The 16,255-nt window shown below is 40.2% G+C and overlaps 1 protein-coding gene across 4 annotated transcripts in view; it reads right to left on the reverse strand.

The window, feature by feature from the left end:
- Nucleotides 1-11,743: 11,743 nt before the first annotated feature.
- col25a1 (collagen type XXV alpha 1 chain) overlaps nucleotides 11,744-16,255 on the reverse strand; it is a 46,271-nt gene continuing 41,759 nt past the window's right edge. For all 4 annotated transcript variants that reach the window (XM_087788678.1, XM_087788677.1, XM_087788676.1 and 1 more), the window contains 2 exons: nucleotides 13,333-13,371; nucleotides 11,744-12,368 (listed from right to left, as the gene is read on the reverse strand). In XM_087788678.1, the coding sequence (XP_087644804.1) occupies nucleotides 12,366-12,368; nucleotides 13,333-13,371 (42 nt within the window). In that variant the 3' untranslated portion in view covers nucleotides 11,744-12,365. The remainder of the gene's footprint in view (nucleotides 12,369-13,332; nucleotides 13,372-16,255) is intronic.

Consider the following 16,255-nt stretch of genomic DNA (forward strand, 5'->3'; position numbering starts at 1 on the left):
CGCTCCTAGAACTTCACCTGTTCTTTGATGGTTCCTGTCACCGAAGGAGGAGGAGTAAACATCTGCTCAACAACAACTTCCAGGATCAACTTGAGTATTTCAGGATTGGTACTCACTCTTTTCACTTTTATTTTGCTGGCCAGCACAACAAACAGACTATATTATTTTTCGTGTAAAGACAATACATTTTCCAGCCAAGGAGGCTATTTTGTTTTTGTTTGGTTATTGAATACTGTGTGAAAGTATATTTTGTTTATATTTTATAATAGTTTATAATAGGAGACAATACATATTTATTTTCTCTACTGTGTGTGGTGGATGAATGTGCTTCTGTCCACAATTATTTTATTTACTGGACTGATAGTAAATTGCTATCAACCCTACATTTTCCACATTGGTTACATCAAGAAGGAAAAAATGGCGCCCGAACAGGGACTAGAAGCGCATCCATCTTACCTCACACTAAACTGAATACATCTAAGCTCATTTGGTTATGGTTTAAACAAATTTTATAATTGTGTGGTATATTGCAGAAAACAAAAAATGGAGTTATGTCATGTTTATGGTTTTGACCCAGAATGTACTGTTATTCTCAAGGGGGTTCAAACTCAGGTTGAACTAGAAGATGTGCGACAGGCTTTTGCTTCACTTGATTTAGTTATGAGAATCAAACAAGTGGAAAGTCTTCATGATACCATATTGTGTGAGTTCACTGAGTCAATAACTCCTATGCTCTTGGATCAGGAACACTTAGTTGGTGATTCTTATTGTGAAGTAATTCAAGTCGATGAGTACCATCCTCAAAGATCAGATGAGGTTCTATCTACCAGCAATACAGTGCCGCTTGCCCGTGTTATTGATGACATGACTGCCAGCTTTAAGGAGCAAGTAAATTATCTAGCAATGGCCTACAATATTAGTCCCACTATTTTGAGTCAGGTCGCAGCAAATCAGATCTCTGGGACGAAGGCTAGTCACAAAGGTCCTGCTTGTTCAACTCCTGCCTTTGGCCTGAAGACACAATTCTCTGATCCACAAACCCCAGTGACCAGCAACATTGAACAGCCGTCTTGCCCTGCTGAATCAGCCACAACTGAAAGTTTACTCATAAATCCTCTCCCAGCAGATGTTCAACGAGTCATTGTGGAGCATATTGTGAAACACGACTCGCCTGTTCTCACTCCTCATACACGAGAACTTCGCCCTTTCTCAGGAGCCTCTCCAAAACCTGCTAATGAGGTAGAGTACAGCATCTGGCGTGTCCGAGCTAAACAGATACTGAATGATACAACAATTCCTGAATGTCATCAAAGGCGCATGCTACTTGATAGTTTGCTAGTTCCAGCTTTGCATGTGGCTCTTTCTGTTGGCTCAGATGCCCCGCCAAGTGTGTATCTTCAGGAACTGGACCAAGCTTATGGAAATGTCACAGGAGGTGAAGAACTGTACATTCAGTTTCTGGAGACTCATCAAAACAGTGGAGAGAAAGCTTCTGATTATCTGCGTCGACTTCAAACCATGCTGCAAGATGTTGTCGAAGGTCAAGGTGTGGCAAAACAAGAAGCAAATTCTCAGCTGTTAAAGCAATTTCTCAGAGGCTGTTGGGAGGACGCCATGATAACCACTCTTCACCTGAAAGAGATGATCGGTGATTCACTTAAAACTAAACCCACATTCTGAGTTGCTATTTAAGATCAGAACATATGAGAAAGAAAGTCAGCTCAAAGAAATGAGAAAAAGAAGACACATGGGAGCAAGCTCGACTGAAGTGTATTCCAAAACTCTTTTATCCTCTGAAAAGCCAGTGTCTCCAAACTGCAATGCCTCCCTTGAGGTTGACATCCATCATAAGGAGCAACTTGAGGAGAGAATAAGACAACTAGAGGCGGAACTTAAGAAACATACCCCGAACTCAAACACCAGCACTCTCAGGAGTGATAAGGCTGTTCGAAAGGCCCCACAGAAGCCGAAAAGCAATAACACAGCCTCGGCTTATTCAGCGTCACCGAGTGCAAGTCACAGGAAAGGTGGGATGTTTTGTGCCATATAATGGATATGTGGAAGTGGATGTACAATTTCCAAAAGATGTGTGTGGCACAGACAAAAGTTTTCACATTCTAGCTTTGGTCAGTCCAGATCAGACATACAATGAAAACTATTCACTTCTTGTTGGCACCAATGCCTTAAGCCCCATGATTCAAGGCTGCTTGAAAAGGGGCGGGACACAATTCTTGCAGACCTTGCCAATACAAGCTGAATGGGCAATGGCTTATTCTGAATGTCGCAGACAGGCCAACGTTCAAACCCAAAGGGCCAAGGTTTTGCGTGTGACGCTCAGCAACAAAGTGCCTGTACGTTTGAGACAAGATGAGATGAGTACTCTCAAAGGCATCTGTCACACTAAATGCAAAAGTGGGGAGTTCCAAGCCCTTGTTGGAGGTTCAGAGCAGACTTTTAGTCCTGGAGGTTTGATAGTCTATGATCAGATCGTTGACGTAAACCCTGGATCTCACAACAAGTTTCAGCTCACTGTGAAGAATGCATCTCAGCATGACACCCCCTTGTTTCCCAAAACAGTTATTGCTGAATGTTCCCCCATTGATTGGGCATTGCCAATTCAAACCTCTAAGGCAGAAATCCCATATGACAATGCGTTATTGCAGACACATTCTCTTTTGGTTCTTCAAGACCAAAGAACTGATGTGCCTACTGAGACTATTCGTCTTGACTTTGGTGATAGCCCCATCTACGAATCTTTAAAAGAGCACATACAGGCTAGAGTGGCTAAAGAAGTGCCTCATGCTTTTTCAAGACATGACCTGGATGTTGGAGGTATTAAAGGAATTACACACCGCATTGAACTGGAGTCTCACATTCCCTTTAAAGAGCGTACCAGATGTGTCTCACCTGCAGATTTCAATGATTTAAAAAGGCATCTTCAGGATCTCTTGGCAACTGGTATTATTGAGGAGTGCCATAGTCCTTATGCCTCTCCAATAGTATTAGTCAGAAAGTAAAATGGGGATTTAAGAATGGTTGTTGATTATAGAAAACTGAACAACTTGACCAAGAAAGATGCTTACCCATTGCCTCGAATAGAGGAGACGTTTACCTTACTCTCAGGCTCAAAATGGTTCATGGTTCTTGATCTGAAGAGTGGCTATTACCAACTAGAAGTTGAACCATCAGATCGACCAAAGACAGCCTTTACAACTCCATTTGGAACCTGGCAATTCCAGAGAATGCCGCAAGGTCTGACAAACTCCCCTGCGACGTTCCAACGGACCATGGAAAAGGTGATTAATCTCCAAGAGGTGGTCGCTTTCCTTGATGATCTCATCATCTTTTCAGATACTTTAGAGGAACATGAGGAGAGAGTGATGAAAGTTCTAAAACGCATCGCTGATTTTGGACTTAAATTAGCTCCTTCCAAATGCAAGTTCTTTCAGACCTCAGTAAAATATCTTGGACGGCCCAGGGAATTGAACCTGATCCAGACAAGGTTGCTGCGGTGAAAACCTGGCCTCGTCCACAAACGGTCAAAGAGGTCCGTTCATTCCTAGGTTTTGCCGGGTATTATCGAAGATTTGTCAAAGATTATGCCCGTATTGTCAGACCTTTGAATGATTTATTAAAAGGGAACTCAAGTCAATGGCAGTGGAAGAAATCTGTTTTTCTTGGGGAAAAGTGGACTTCTGATTGCCAAAATGCTTTTCAGATTGTCATTGAAAAACTAACCACAGCCCCTGTACTTGCTTTTGTGAACTGGCAGCTTCCATATTTGCTACACACTGATGCCAGTTTAACAGGTCTAGGTGCAGCACTTTATCAGGTTCAGGATGGTGTGACTCGAGTGGTAGCTTACGCTAGTCGTGGTCTGTCAAAGAGTGAGAAAAACTATCCTGTGCACAAATTATAATTTCTGGCTTTGAAATGGGCAGTTAGCGAGAAGTTCCATGCAGGGCCGGGTCTAGACAGGCATGTATGAGGGGGCAGCCACAAATCTTGAAGGGGCATTGTGCCAGGCCCCCTCTTGCCCCTGCCTAGACCCGGCCCTGGTTTGAGGGGGCACAACATTTATTTGAGGGGGCCAGGCCCCCTCTTGCCCCTGCCTAGACCCGGCCCTGGTTCCATGACTATTTGTATGGGGTTAATTTCAAAGTTCTTACTGACAACAACCCATTGACATACGTCTTAACCAGTGCCAAGTTAGATGCTGCAAGTCGTAGGTGGTTGGCTGCTCTTTCTTTGTACAATTTTGACATTCAGTACAAATGTGGCCAGAATAATGTTGATGCTGATGGGCTCTCCAGAAGGCCGCAGGAAACCCTTCAAGAGGATGAGGAATCACAAGAGATAGACCAGAGGATCTCTGGTTTATTGGATCGTGCTACCTTGTTTTCAGAAGCTCAAGTTATTGATGGAGAGACCGTAAATACACTTTGTATGCGTCATGGTGTCAAGGTTCATATCATTTCCCAAGATATTGAGAAAGACACAGAAAATGTCATACCTGCAGTTGAAACTTTGTTGTGCAATGACTGTTCCAGATGATCTTATAGAACCCCTCGATATGCCTGGTCATCCAGCTTTACCTGGAATGTCTATGGAAGATTGGTCTCACCTACAGAGGGACGATGTGGTAATATCTTGTGTTATTAACATAATCAACTCTGAGTCAGACATTGTGACATTTGACAGACGGTCTGAAGAACATGAGGTAACTTTGCTCTTAAGAGAGAGGGAAAAGTTGTTAATGAAAAATGGAGTATTGTTCCGTAAAGTTTTCAACCAGACCGGGGAAGTTTTTCATCAGCTTTTTCTGCCCTTAAGTCAAAGGGAGAGAGCTTTCCGTGGTATTCATGACGAAACTGGTCATATGGGTCTGGAAAGAACTTTGGAACTTGCCAGAGCAAGATTCTTTTGGCCGAAAATGGCAAAATATATTGAGGCAAAATGCAAAAGCTGTGAACGATGTGTGAAGAGAAAGTCACGAGTACAGAAAGCATCTAAACTTGTTAACATCAAGGTTAACGGTCCTCTTGAGTTAGTATGCATAGATTTTCTGTCGTTGGAACCGGACTCAAGAGACACTCGTAACATCCTAGTGTTAACTGATCACCTTACAAAGTATGCCCAAGCCTACCCAACAAGAGATCAGATGGCCAAAACTGTTGCTTCTGTGTTATGGGAGAACTTCATCAGTCATTATGGTTTCCCTCGCAGACTTCATAGTGATCAAGGAGCTTGTTTTGAATCAGAGGTGGTAGCAGAGCTTTGTAAATTGTCAGGGATTGTCAAAAGTCGGATGACACCTTATCATCCAAGAGGAAATCCTGTTGAGAGGTTTAACAGGACTCTTCTTGATCTCTTGGGGACTTTGGATGATAAAAAGAAAGAGGAGTGGAGGAAGTATGTACGACCCCTTGTGCATGCTTATAATTGCACAAAGAATGATGCAACAGGACATGCTCCTTTTCTTCTGATGTTTGGAAGAGAACCCCGGCTTCCAGTGGACCTCTGTTTTGGTATCAATCCTCAAGGCTATGATTCTAAAACTCACTCCCAGTATGTGCGAGACCTAAAGAAAAGGCTCAGACACGCATATGAGTTCGCCTCAAATAATGTTGAGAAGAGGCAGCTACTGAACAAAAGACGCTGGGATGCCAAAGTGACTGCTTTGCCCTTAGAGGTTGGCGACAGAGTCCTTGTGAGAAACCTGAGTCTAAGGAAGAAACACAAACTTTCTGACAAGTGGGAATCAACGGTTCATGTTGTTGTCAAGCAACCTGATGAGAGTATCCCCGTCTACGTGGTCAGGCCTGATAATGGTGAGGGCAGAGAAAGGGTCTTCCATCGAGATATGCTGCTTCCTTGTGGGTTTTTACCTGTCAACCTTGAAACAGACGGTGATGTGGCAAATGTTCCTGACATGTTGACTCCTGCGCCTACTACTGAGGATGTTGACGAGGACACGTTTATTGAGGAAATGGATGTAGTCTGGAGTGCTCATTCTGAAAGTGATCAGCAGGAGGAAGCTGTTTCAGTGGAGCAGGGAGTTTTACAGTTGCACAGTTCCCTCAACGCTGAAGGCCCAGAATTTGTTTTGGAGCATTCAAACGTATCTGACACAGAGACTGTTGATAGTCCAATTGTAGCTCAGGGAAGACCACAACGAAGATGCAGGCCACCAGCTTATTTAGAAGACTATCAAGTCAAATTTAAAACTCACTGTAAACCGCACAGTGTTCAACCATCACAAGAGGTACTTTTTCAGAGTTTTTTAATGTCCTTACAGCAGCAGATTGCAGGGTTATTGCAGTCTTTAGCTAGTGGTGGTGACGGGGACGTCCCATTCTAAGTAGGGGAGGATGTTGTTTTATGTTTCAATTATTCTCACTGGATAATATAATTAAACCCAGTTGTTATTTTTGTGTTTTATGTTTTATTACTTTTCGATGCTTGTATCGCATTAAGACACTGTCGCTTTAAGACGGCAATTGTTTTTACCTGTGTTCCACTGATGAGACGCGTGGTGTTGAGATGCTTCAGCGGCTCAGAGACTGAGACACGTGTAATGAACTTATCTTCATTGGAAAACATCTGTGAAAGCTCCCCCACTCCTCAGGATCTGTGTCAACATTCTTCCTATGATAAGAAAACCCCACACCAGGTGGAATTGGCATTTCACAAACTTCGAGTGAGTAATCACACCAGAGGAGGGATATTTCAGGGCAATAAAGTCCATTAGCCCGACTTCCCGAAGCAAGAAGGATTAGAAGTTTGACAAACGGTCAAGCTAAACCTTCAGTGAACGAGGAGTTCAACACTCCATGTGAGATTCTGACCAACCAAGATCAGATAAGAACTTTTATGGCTTCCGGCAGACGCAGAGTTTGTGAAGATGCGAACCAACATTGAAAGTGCTAACAGATGTCTTCACAGGCAAAATGTGTGGGTCTTGGATAATATTCATTGAAATGTGTATTACCTGCTTAAAGAAATATACTTGTAAGTGAATGGAGCTACGTGCAAGGTGTTTGAAGTTATCAAAATGAAGAAAGTAATCACAGATGAAATATAAGAATTGAATTAATCATTATCAAAACCTTCATTTTGTAAAACGTGTTCTACATTTGTCATGTTTGGTGTTATTTGAATGTCCGTGCTCCGTGGGAAAAGAATCTAGAAAGAACAAATAGTTTTAAAGCATTTTTAATGTACATATGATTTTTCTTGTGTGATGAGAAGAAAAGACAATTGGAGAGGTAAGAAGGAGGAGGAGGGGGTGTCAGTCTGGAAGGACCCTTTTCCCGCCGAAGAATCGTCAACAAATCATAAGGGTTTGCCCCTTTTTACGATCACTAAGTTTCAACATAAGAACTGTGTTCAACTTAGAGAATGTGTGTTGTTTTCCTCCAAAAGATCAGAGCGTACCTCTTAACATCAGAGGGTACCTCGTAATATCAGAGTTTATCACCTCCCGAGTGATAAACTGGGTCGTCACCATTTTTGCCTTCAAGACGATCTCCGGCCTCCTGACCTGAGCTCCTGCAAGTCCAAACTGAGGACCGCGCTGAAGGACCCGCTTCCAGCATCCTTCCAGACTCCGCAAAGTTCCGTGAGTTTCTTAATAATCTTGACCAGACCGGTCCGATTATTCCAGACTGCGAATCTCCATCAAGAAGCAACAGCCCGTGAATCATCCTCACCTCCCGTAAGAAGAAAGTGTTCCTGACCTAAAAGACTTTCCCTCAGCGAAGTGAACATTCCAGGCGATCAGCGCGTTCAGGTGAGGTGTCTACAACCAGGAAGCCGACACTGTGATTCATCGGACCGCTTGGTCCCCTCGTCGAAAGAACTTTGATTCCCTCGTTCCTGACTGTCTTCCTCATCATCCTCTCCTTCATCCTCATCCTCCAACTCCGTTGAAATCCACCCGCTTGCCACCTTCATCTGGTCTCCAGCTGCTGCCTAAACCTCCGTTCACCATCTACCGTCAAGTAAGAAGCTGATCACTTCATCTTGAACAAATTGATTTGTGTCTGGGTTGTTTAATATGCGGGTAGTCTAGTAAGATTCCGTCCACGATTCTTTTCCCGTTTCCGTTTTATTCTCGGTTCCGAAACTTACCATAACATACTCATTTTTGTCATTCATTATTCATTCCTTTTTAAATAAATCTATAAAACGTCACGTCGTTGTTCGCGTCTCTATTCTGGTGTAATAACGGTCAATTTAAGAGCCTCTTACTCAGTAAAGAACAGATAATCACGACAAAAGTAGTAAATTTCAATTAAATGAGATTGATTAAAACTAGTGTTTCATAGTTAATTAATTAGGCCAATTAATTAATTATTATTCACGTAAATGTAATAGTTTCCCTTGAACTATAAAACAAGGGTGGTGTCCCTTTTCTTCAGGTAAATCTTACCTAGAGGCAAGTTTAAAGTTAAATCTACCAGAACTTAGATGTTCTGAAAATAAACCTTTTTATAAGGAATAAAATCATTACACATGTGTGCCAACGCTCCTGCATTTCTATTGAATACACTCGCTTGTCGCTCCTAGAACTTCACCTGTTCTTTGATGGTTCCTGTCACCGAAGGAGGAGGAGTAAACATCTGCTCAACAACGACTTACAGGATCAACTTGAGTATTTCAGGATTGGTACTCACTCTTTTCACTTTTATTTTGCTGGCCAGCACAACAAACAGACAATATTATTTTTCGTGTAAAGACAATACATTTTCCAGCCAAGGAGGATATTTTGTTTTTGTTTGGTTATTGAATACTGTGTGAAAGTATATTTTGTTTATATTTTATAATAGTTTATAATAGGAGACAATAAATATTTATTTTCTCTACTGTGTGTGGTGGATGAATGTGCTTCTGTCCACAATTATTTTATTTACTGGACTGATAGTAAATTGCTATCAACCCTACATTTTCCACATTGGTTACATTTTCATTTGTTTTGGTTTTTTCATGATCACAGAAATGGAGAAATGTAAGTCTTGTGCTTCATTTAAATATGAACGACATATTGAAATGGAGGCAGGGAAAGGGATGAACCCGTCTGAATTCTGTGTTGATTTTGATGAACAAAGGAAAAAGGGCTTGAATTCGTGTCAAGCACAGATTCTTACATCTGAATATTTTTTGTGCATCATTTGGGTTTGAATTAATGACCATTTTTAGTAGGAAATCGATGCAATTCTTTGTACATATGAGTCTGAACTTGTCTGCAGTGGAGGACGGGATTTAACAGTGGCTGACACTTAAGACCAGATCTCATGGATCTCATGGATCTCATGGATGTTTTTGGAAGTTACTCTCAGAGGAAAAGTATCTTCTTATGATGAAATATGCTCCTCACTGACTGAACTATTTGAATCTAGTTATTCATGTTAGTCAGCATTTCTATGAAGATGATTAAATCCACACATCCTTCCATCATGACTGATTATCATTCACTTCATTCAGTGCTAGTTATCTGAGTAAAGTATGTACTTACTTACGTTGAGCAAATTTGATGAAGGCAGATCTTTTGAACTTTTATATAACAATTATAAAAGTAGCTCGCAAACCGAAAAAGTGTGAGCACCCCTGTGGTAGAGCATTGAATATATATATATATATATATATATATATATATATATATATATATATATTCTCAACATGTTCTTATGTTTTCTTTCTCACCAGAAATGTTCTAAATTCGTCTACATTTTGGATCTTAAACACGTTTATCAGACGAAGAAAGGGAAAGACGTGGTTTGAAAGAGTTTATTTAGAATCATTGGCTGAGGACGACATTCGTCTCAAAGTGTGGCTTCAGGAGGAGATTCTTCCTCACGAACATCAATCAAGCAAAACATAAAAGTCTCCACGAGTGAAAGTCATCATTTATTGAACGGCTTCTGTACAACACTGACGGTGTGTGTGTGTGTGTGTGTGTGTGTGTGTGTGTGTGTGTCGCCCCGACAAACACACACTCAAATAAAAGTGTAGAAATAGTTTGGCACTTCTGCGTGTGCGCAGACAACAACATGTGAACACGCTTGAAAACATCCTTCAAAAATCAATAGAAAAATAACTGCACATGCTAAGATACCGAGGGAGGACGGACGTGGGAGTCTGTACACGACGAGTGGTATTTACAGTAGAGACCAATGTTTCAATTGCACTTCTTGTCAAAATGAGCGTTTTATAGTCATAACCCACTGTACACAAACTCAACTACATTCAGTACAAAGAGACGGAGAACATTTGGAGGAAATGATCCCGAGCTTATGAGTTGTTGTTGGTCAGGTGTGTGTTTTGGTTGCTGTGTGTCAACGTTTTCTATCCTAAAAAAAAGAAAAGGAAGCTGATTGTGAACGTGACCGGAAGTCCTGTGTGTGTGTGTGTGTGTGTGTGTGTCTGTGTGTGTGTGTGTGTGTGTGTGTGTGTGTGTGTGTGTGTGTGTGTTGACTGACGAGTAGAATGTCTCTCCGGATGCTGCGTGTGAGTCCAGAAGAAGCGAGCAAACATGAACGGAATGCGATCTCAAATGTCTTCATACAAGTCGTATAAAAAAATAAATAAAGTTAAACAAATATATGCAAAAATATTACACAAACGTCAATCATAAAAACGTCGACCCTCAAGCGAGAGTTGATCACAAATAAAATAAAATAAAAAAACATTGTTCCATCTGTCAGGAATGTGACTTCACGCGGAAGCTCGACCCCTGAACGCGAGTGAGATGATCAGCAAAGTTTGATGCCCTTTCAAAATAAAAGCTTATGCCCACCACTTCCTGTCACTAAAGTGTAGCGCAGCTGGTAGACGTCAACCGCCGACAGGAGTTGAAACGGAAGATATAAAAAAATAGAAGGAATGCATCAAACCTCGAGGCACCAAAGGCTTCAAACAGAAATCTTAAGAATGAGAGCGACAATCAACAAATAAAGAAGAAAGAAAATAACAAAATGTCCAGGCGTTTCCTGTTCGTTCCAGTTCCACCAGAATCGGCTGCTTGGAGAGTCGGCGTCGAACCGGTCGGAAAGCAAAGTGGTTGAAACCCAAGAGTTCGGCCCTCGGCGAGGAGCAGTCAATCAATCAATCAATCAATCAATCAATCCTGACGACTCAGGCGACCAGCCACGGCGTTTGGCCCTTAGGAGGATTGAAGAGAGTTCTCAGGTGTGCGACTTGTTTGTGTTTGTTTCTTGCAGAAGCCAAGACACGTAACCATGGTGACACGTTTGAACACGACAGCTGGGAAAACTCATGCCGCTGTTTGACGGTTGAAAGCGATGATGATGTGAGTCACAGTGAAAAAAACAAACCTCCGAGGCTGCGTCCACACGATCCCCAACCTTCCCTTTATTTTTTAAATAAAACATCAGAATATTGAATTTTAAATTAAACATTTTAAATGTTAAAGCTTTGACAATCTTTCTTTCAGCATTTAATTATTTGATTAAGAATTCGATATGTTTATATCAATAGGTTGATTTTCTTTTGTTTAATAAATGAATAATGTTGTAACTTTGATTGTATTTTTATTTATTATATATATTTATATACATGTATTTATGTTCTTTAAATATATTTGAGTTTGGTATCTTAGTCTTATAATTAAAAACTATAATACCATATTTTTGTAATGAATTTAAAAGCCTAGAAACTAAAGTTTATTGAAATTGCAGAATTTTTTTCTTTTGGAATAAGAATATCAAACTATATGTGTTAAAATATATATTTCAAAGATATAATCATCCTGACAATATAGCAATTAATTTGTAAAATAAGAATTGATCGATGCCTAAAAAACATCTCAGTAATAAAAGAAAAATATTTGAAGTTTGTTTGTGTAAAAAAAATTAGTTAATTGTGAGAATATTTGTATTTTGTAATTCAATTATTAAACAAAAGAAAATTAACCTCTTTATATCAAAATAATTAAATCAAATACTTAATAATTAATGCTTAAAATAATTCAATGCTTAAATTTTTTTAAATAAAATTTAAAAAATCAATTAAATATTTGAAATTCAATTCAATATTCTGATGTCACTGATTCACTTCCAAGTGTCTCTTGTTTGCGTGACATCCTCCTCGTGACGCTTCAGTCGCGTCTGTATCTACCACGTGCAGTTTTGAGCGCCATCATGTGGACGCAGCCTCGCGGAGCCGCCTGACCTCCTCGTGGCCCTTCAGACCAGCAGCGCTGCAGTCCAGAGTTCCGCTGTGCACTTGAACTCACCACCTGGTCACGTATGAGCCGTTCACACGCTTCCGTCAAACTCAAAACAAAAACTATAAATAGCATCGTAGAAGCATTATTTACAAAAGTCCATGCGTGTCTGGTTAGATCACTGCAAGACAGAAACACACAGAGAACATTGTGAGGTCACTTCCTGTTAGTTCTAGAGCACACACACACACACACACTTCAATATTAAATTTGGTGAAATCTTTATGGAAGTATTTTAGCGCCAATATTGATTGGTTGAATTCAATATTTTAAATACTGACAATTTTTGGATTTTGTTTTATTAAAATATTACAGTGTTTAATTATTTTTTAATATAATTTAATTAAATACTTTTTATATTGAAGTGTTGATTTTTTTTTTAACAAATTATTTTTATTGAATCAAATCATTTGTATGTTGAAAGGTTGCATCTGTTTTTTTGTTGTTGTTTTTTAGCAGTTATTTTAAAACTTTTTCATTTTCCAATCACAAACTTACAAAATACATTTTTAAATATTCAATATTTTTTTAAATCCTTATCCTTTAAAATTTAATTTAAAAATGATTAAAAAAAATAGAGACAACAGTCATAAATATTTAATTAAGTTGTTTTACAAAACAAAAAAATCAACTTTTCGATGTAGAAATTATTTAATTCAAATATTAAAAACATAATATTTCAATGCTTAACCAACAACAACAAAAAAAACATTTGAAAAAATTCAACATTTGAAATGTTTAGTAAAACCATTCAATATTCCAATGGCACCGATATCTACTTCCATGAATCTAGTATTATCTGCAAATGTGTTTATAAACTGTCTCTAGCACGGGTAAGTTCTAGTGATGGGTTGTTGAGGCTTCATGAAACAGTTGATGAGGTATCGTGATACAGTGTTATTTTGAAAGACCACTAGATGTCACTCTCTGCTTTTAACCGGTGGCTCTGATCGACTTATCCAAAGTAATGGATAGTGGCCTTTCAAAACGAAGTCGCTGTATCACGATACGTCATCAGCTGTTTCATGAAGCCTCACCAACCCATCAAGAGTAAGTACTTTCAAGTATTGTCGGAGTGTCAGTACCTTCTGCCAGCATCCGGGCATCGGTAACCCGTCGGGACCCTGGAGAGACCAGAGAACAATTCTTAGATATGCAGATGATACCATTTAAAATCATTATTTAACACAAACAGGATCAATCATCATATTGTCATGCTCTTAAATAAATAAACAAATAAGAATAAATGCTTAAATTAATTCAAATGATTAAGAATTTTAATATAGCAAAGACAAAAACATAATTCAAATGAAAAGAAATAAACAAAACATCAAATATCACATATATTTTCTCGCATCAATAACACAATGTTGCTAAAGAACACAACAGGAAGTCGCATTAATGTCTGTTGTACACACTTGTGTCTAAGAAGGACACATTATATCATTATATCAAAATAAATACCTGTAAACATGTTTTGAATACATAACTAAATGTTACAATAAATCATGTTAAATGAGCCTGACATGTTGAAATAAATAAAAGACAAACACTAGAATTTAAAAAAAAAAATGTATAAACACATGAATAAAACAAATAGAAATAAAAAAGTATAAATAAATCAACCCAAAGAGTTTTACTAAATAAATAAAATATTTTTTTTATTTTTATTCCAACATGTCTTTTATTCATTGATACATTTGGTTGTGTATTCATACGTATATTTATTTATTTATAATGACGTAATTTATCGTCCTTCGTACAAATATGACGTCGTAAAGGTTCAATCAAAGGTCAAAAAGGAAAGTTTCCAACAATCCAGAGGCGTCGAAATGTTCTGGTCTGGACCAATTGGTACACAGGAAGGGGAGGAGAGTTAAAAAGCTGGAAGGATTTTAAAGTCAATAATAGATGTTTTATTCGAGATTAGAACCACAGTTATTGTTTTAGAAGTTGAAGTTAGAAAAAGCATGGTTTCCACAGTTATCACAGTGAGCGAAACATGCTTAGTTCACTGCCATGAAGTGAGATGCAGCACTTGTTACCATGGTTACTTCAAGGTTAAAACATGCCAAACATGGTCACTTATGGTGACATGCAAGGGTGGCAAGGATGCCTAAGGTTGTTTCCATGGTGACAACTGGACTAAATTCATGCCAGGAAGTGTTTTCTAAGATGATTTATAGCTCAGTTCTTTGCCACGAATACTAAAGGGGTGAGGCATGCTTGGTTGGGTGTTTATGGTTATTGAAGGGGTGAGGCATTATGGGTTAGGTGTCTATGGTTGCTGAAGGGGTGAGGCATTATGGGTTGGGTGTCTATGGTTACTGAAGGGGTGAGGTATTATGGGTTGGGTGTCTATGGTTGCTGAAGGGGTGAGGCATTATGGGTTGGGTGTCTATGGTAACTGAAGGGGTGAGGCATTATGGGTTAAGTGTCTATGGTTACTGAAGGGGTGAGGCATTATGGGTTAAGTGTCTATGGTTACTGAAGGGGTGAGGCATTATGGGTTGGGTGTCTATGGTAACTGAAGGGGTGAGGCATTATGGGTTAAGTGTCTATGGTTACTGAAGGGGTGAGGCATTATGGGTTAAGTGTCTATGGTTACTGAAGGGGTGAGGCATTATGGGTTTGGTGTTTATGGTTACTGAAGGGGTGAGGCATTATGGGTTGGGTGTATATGGTTTTGAAGGGGTGAGGCATTATGGGTTGGGTGTCTATGGTTACTGAAGGGGTGAGGCATTATGGGTTTGGTGTCTATGATTACTGAAGGGGTGAGGCATTATGGGTTGGGTGTCTATGGTTACTGAAGGGGTGAGGCATTATGGGCTGGGTGTCTATGGTTACTGAAGGGGTGAGGCATTATGGGTTGGGTGTCTATGGTTACTGAAGGGGTGAGGCATTATGGGTTGGGTTTCTATGGTTATTGAAGGGGTGAGGCATTATGGTTCAGGTGACCATGGTTACTGAAGGGGTGAGGCATTATGGTTCAGGTGACCATGGTTACTGAAGTGGTGAGGCATTATGGGTTGGGTGTCTGTGGTAACTAAAGAGAGGTGATGCATGCCTAATTGGGTGTCTATGGTTACTAAAGAGGTGATGCATGCCTAGTTGGGTGTCTATGGTTACTAAAGAGGTGATAAATGCCTAGTTGGGTGTATATGGTTACTGAAGGGGTGAGGCATTATGGGTTGGGTCTCTATGGTTACTGAAAGGGGTGAGGCATTATGGGTTGGGTGTCTATGGTTACTGAAGGGGTGAGGCATTATGGGCTGGGTGTCTATGGTTACTGAAAGGGGTGAGGCATTATGGGTTGGGTGTCTATGGTTACTGGAGGGGTGAGGCATTATGGGTTGGGTGTCTATGGTTACTGAAGGGGTGTGGCCTTATGGGTTAAGTGTCTATGGTTACTGAAGTGGTGAGGCATTATGGGTTGAGTTTCTGTGGTAACTAAAGAGAGGTGATGCATGCCTAGTTGGGTGTCTATGGTTACTAAAGATGTGATGCATGCCTAGTTGGGTGTCTATGGTTACTAAAGAGGTGATGCATGCCTAGTTGGGTGTCTTTGGTTACTGAAGGGGTGAGTCATTATGGGTTGGGTCTCTATGGTTACTGAAAGGGGTGAGGCATTATGGGTTGGGTGTCTATGGTTACTGAAGGGGTGAGGCATTATGGGCTGGGTGTCTATGGTTACTGAAAGGGGTGAGTCATTATGGGTTGGGTGTCTATGGTTACTGAAGGGGTGAGGCATTATGGGTTGGGTGTCTATGGTTACTGAAGGGGTGAGGCATTATGGGCTGGGTGTCTATGGTTACTGAAAGGGGTGAGGCATTATGAGTTGGGTGTCTATGGTTACTGAAGGGGTGAGGCATTATGGGTTGGGTGTCTATGGTTACTGAAGGGGTGTGGCCTTATGGGTTAAGTGTCTATGGTTACTGAAGGGGTGTGGCATTATGGGTTGGGTGTTTATGGTTACTGAAGGGGTGAGGCATTATGGGTTGGGTGTCT

This window comes from Callionymus lyra, chromosome 4 (genome assembly GCF_982586985.1).
Source record: "Callionymus lyra chromosome 4, fCalLyr1.hap1.1, whole genome shotgun sequence".
NCBI classification, from domain to species: Eukaryota; Metazoa; Chordata; class Actinopteri; order Syngnathiformes; family Callionymidae; genus Callionymus; species Callionymus lyra.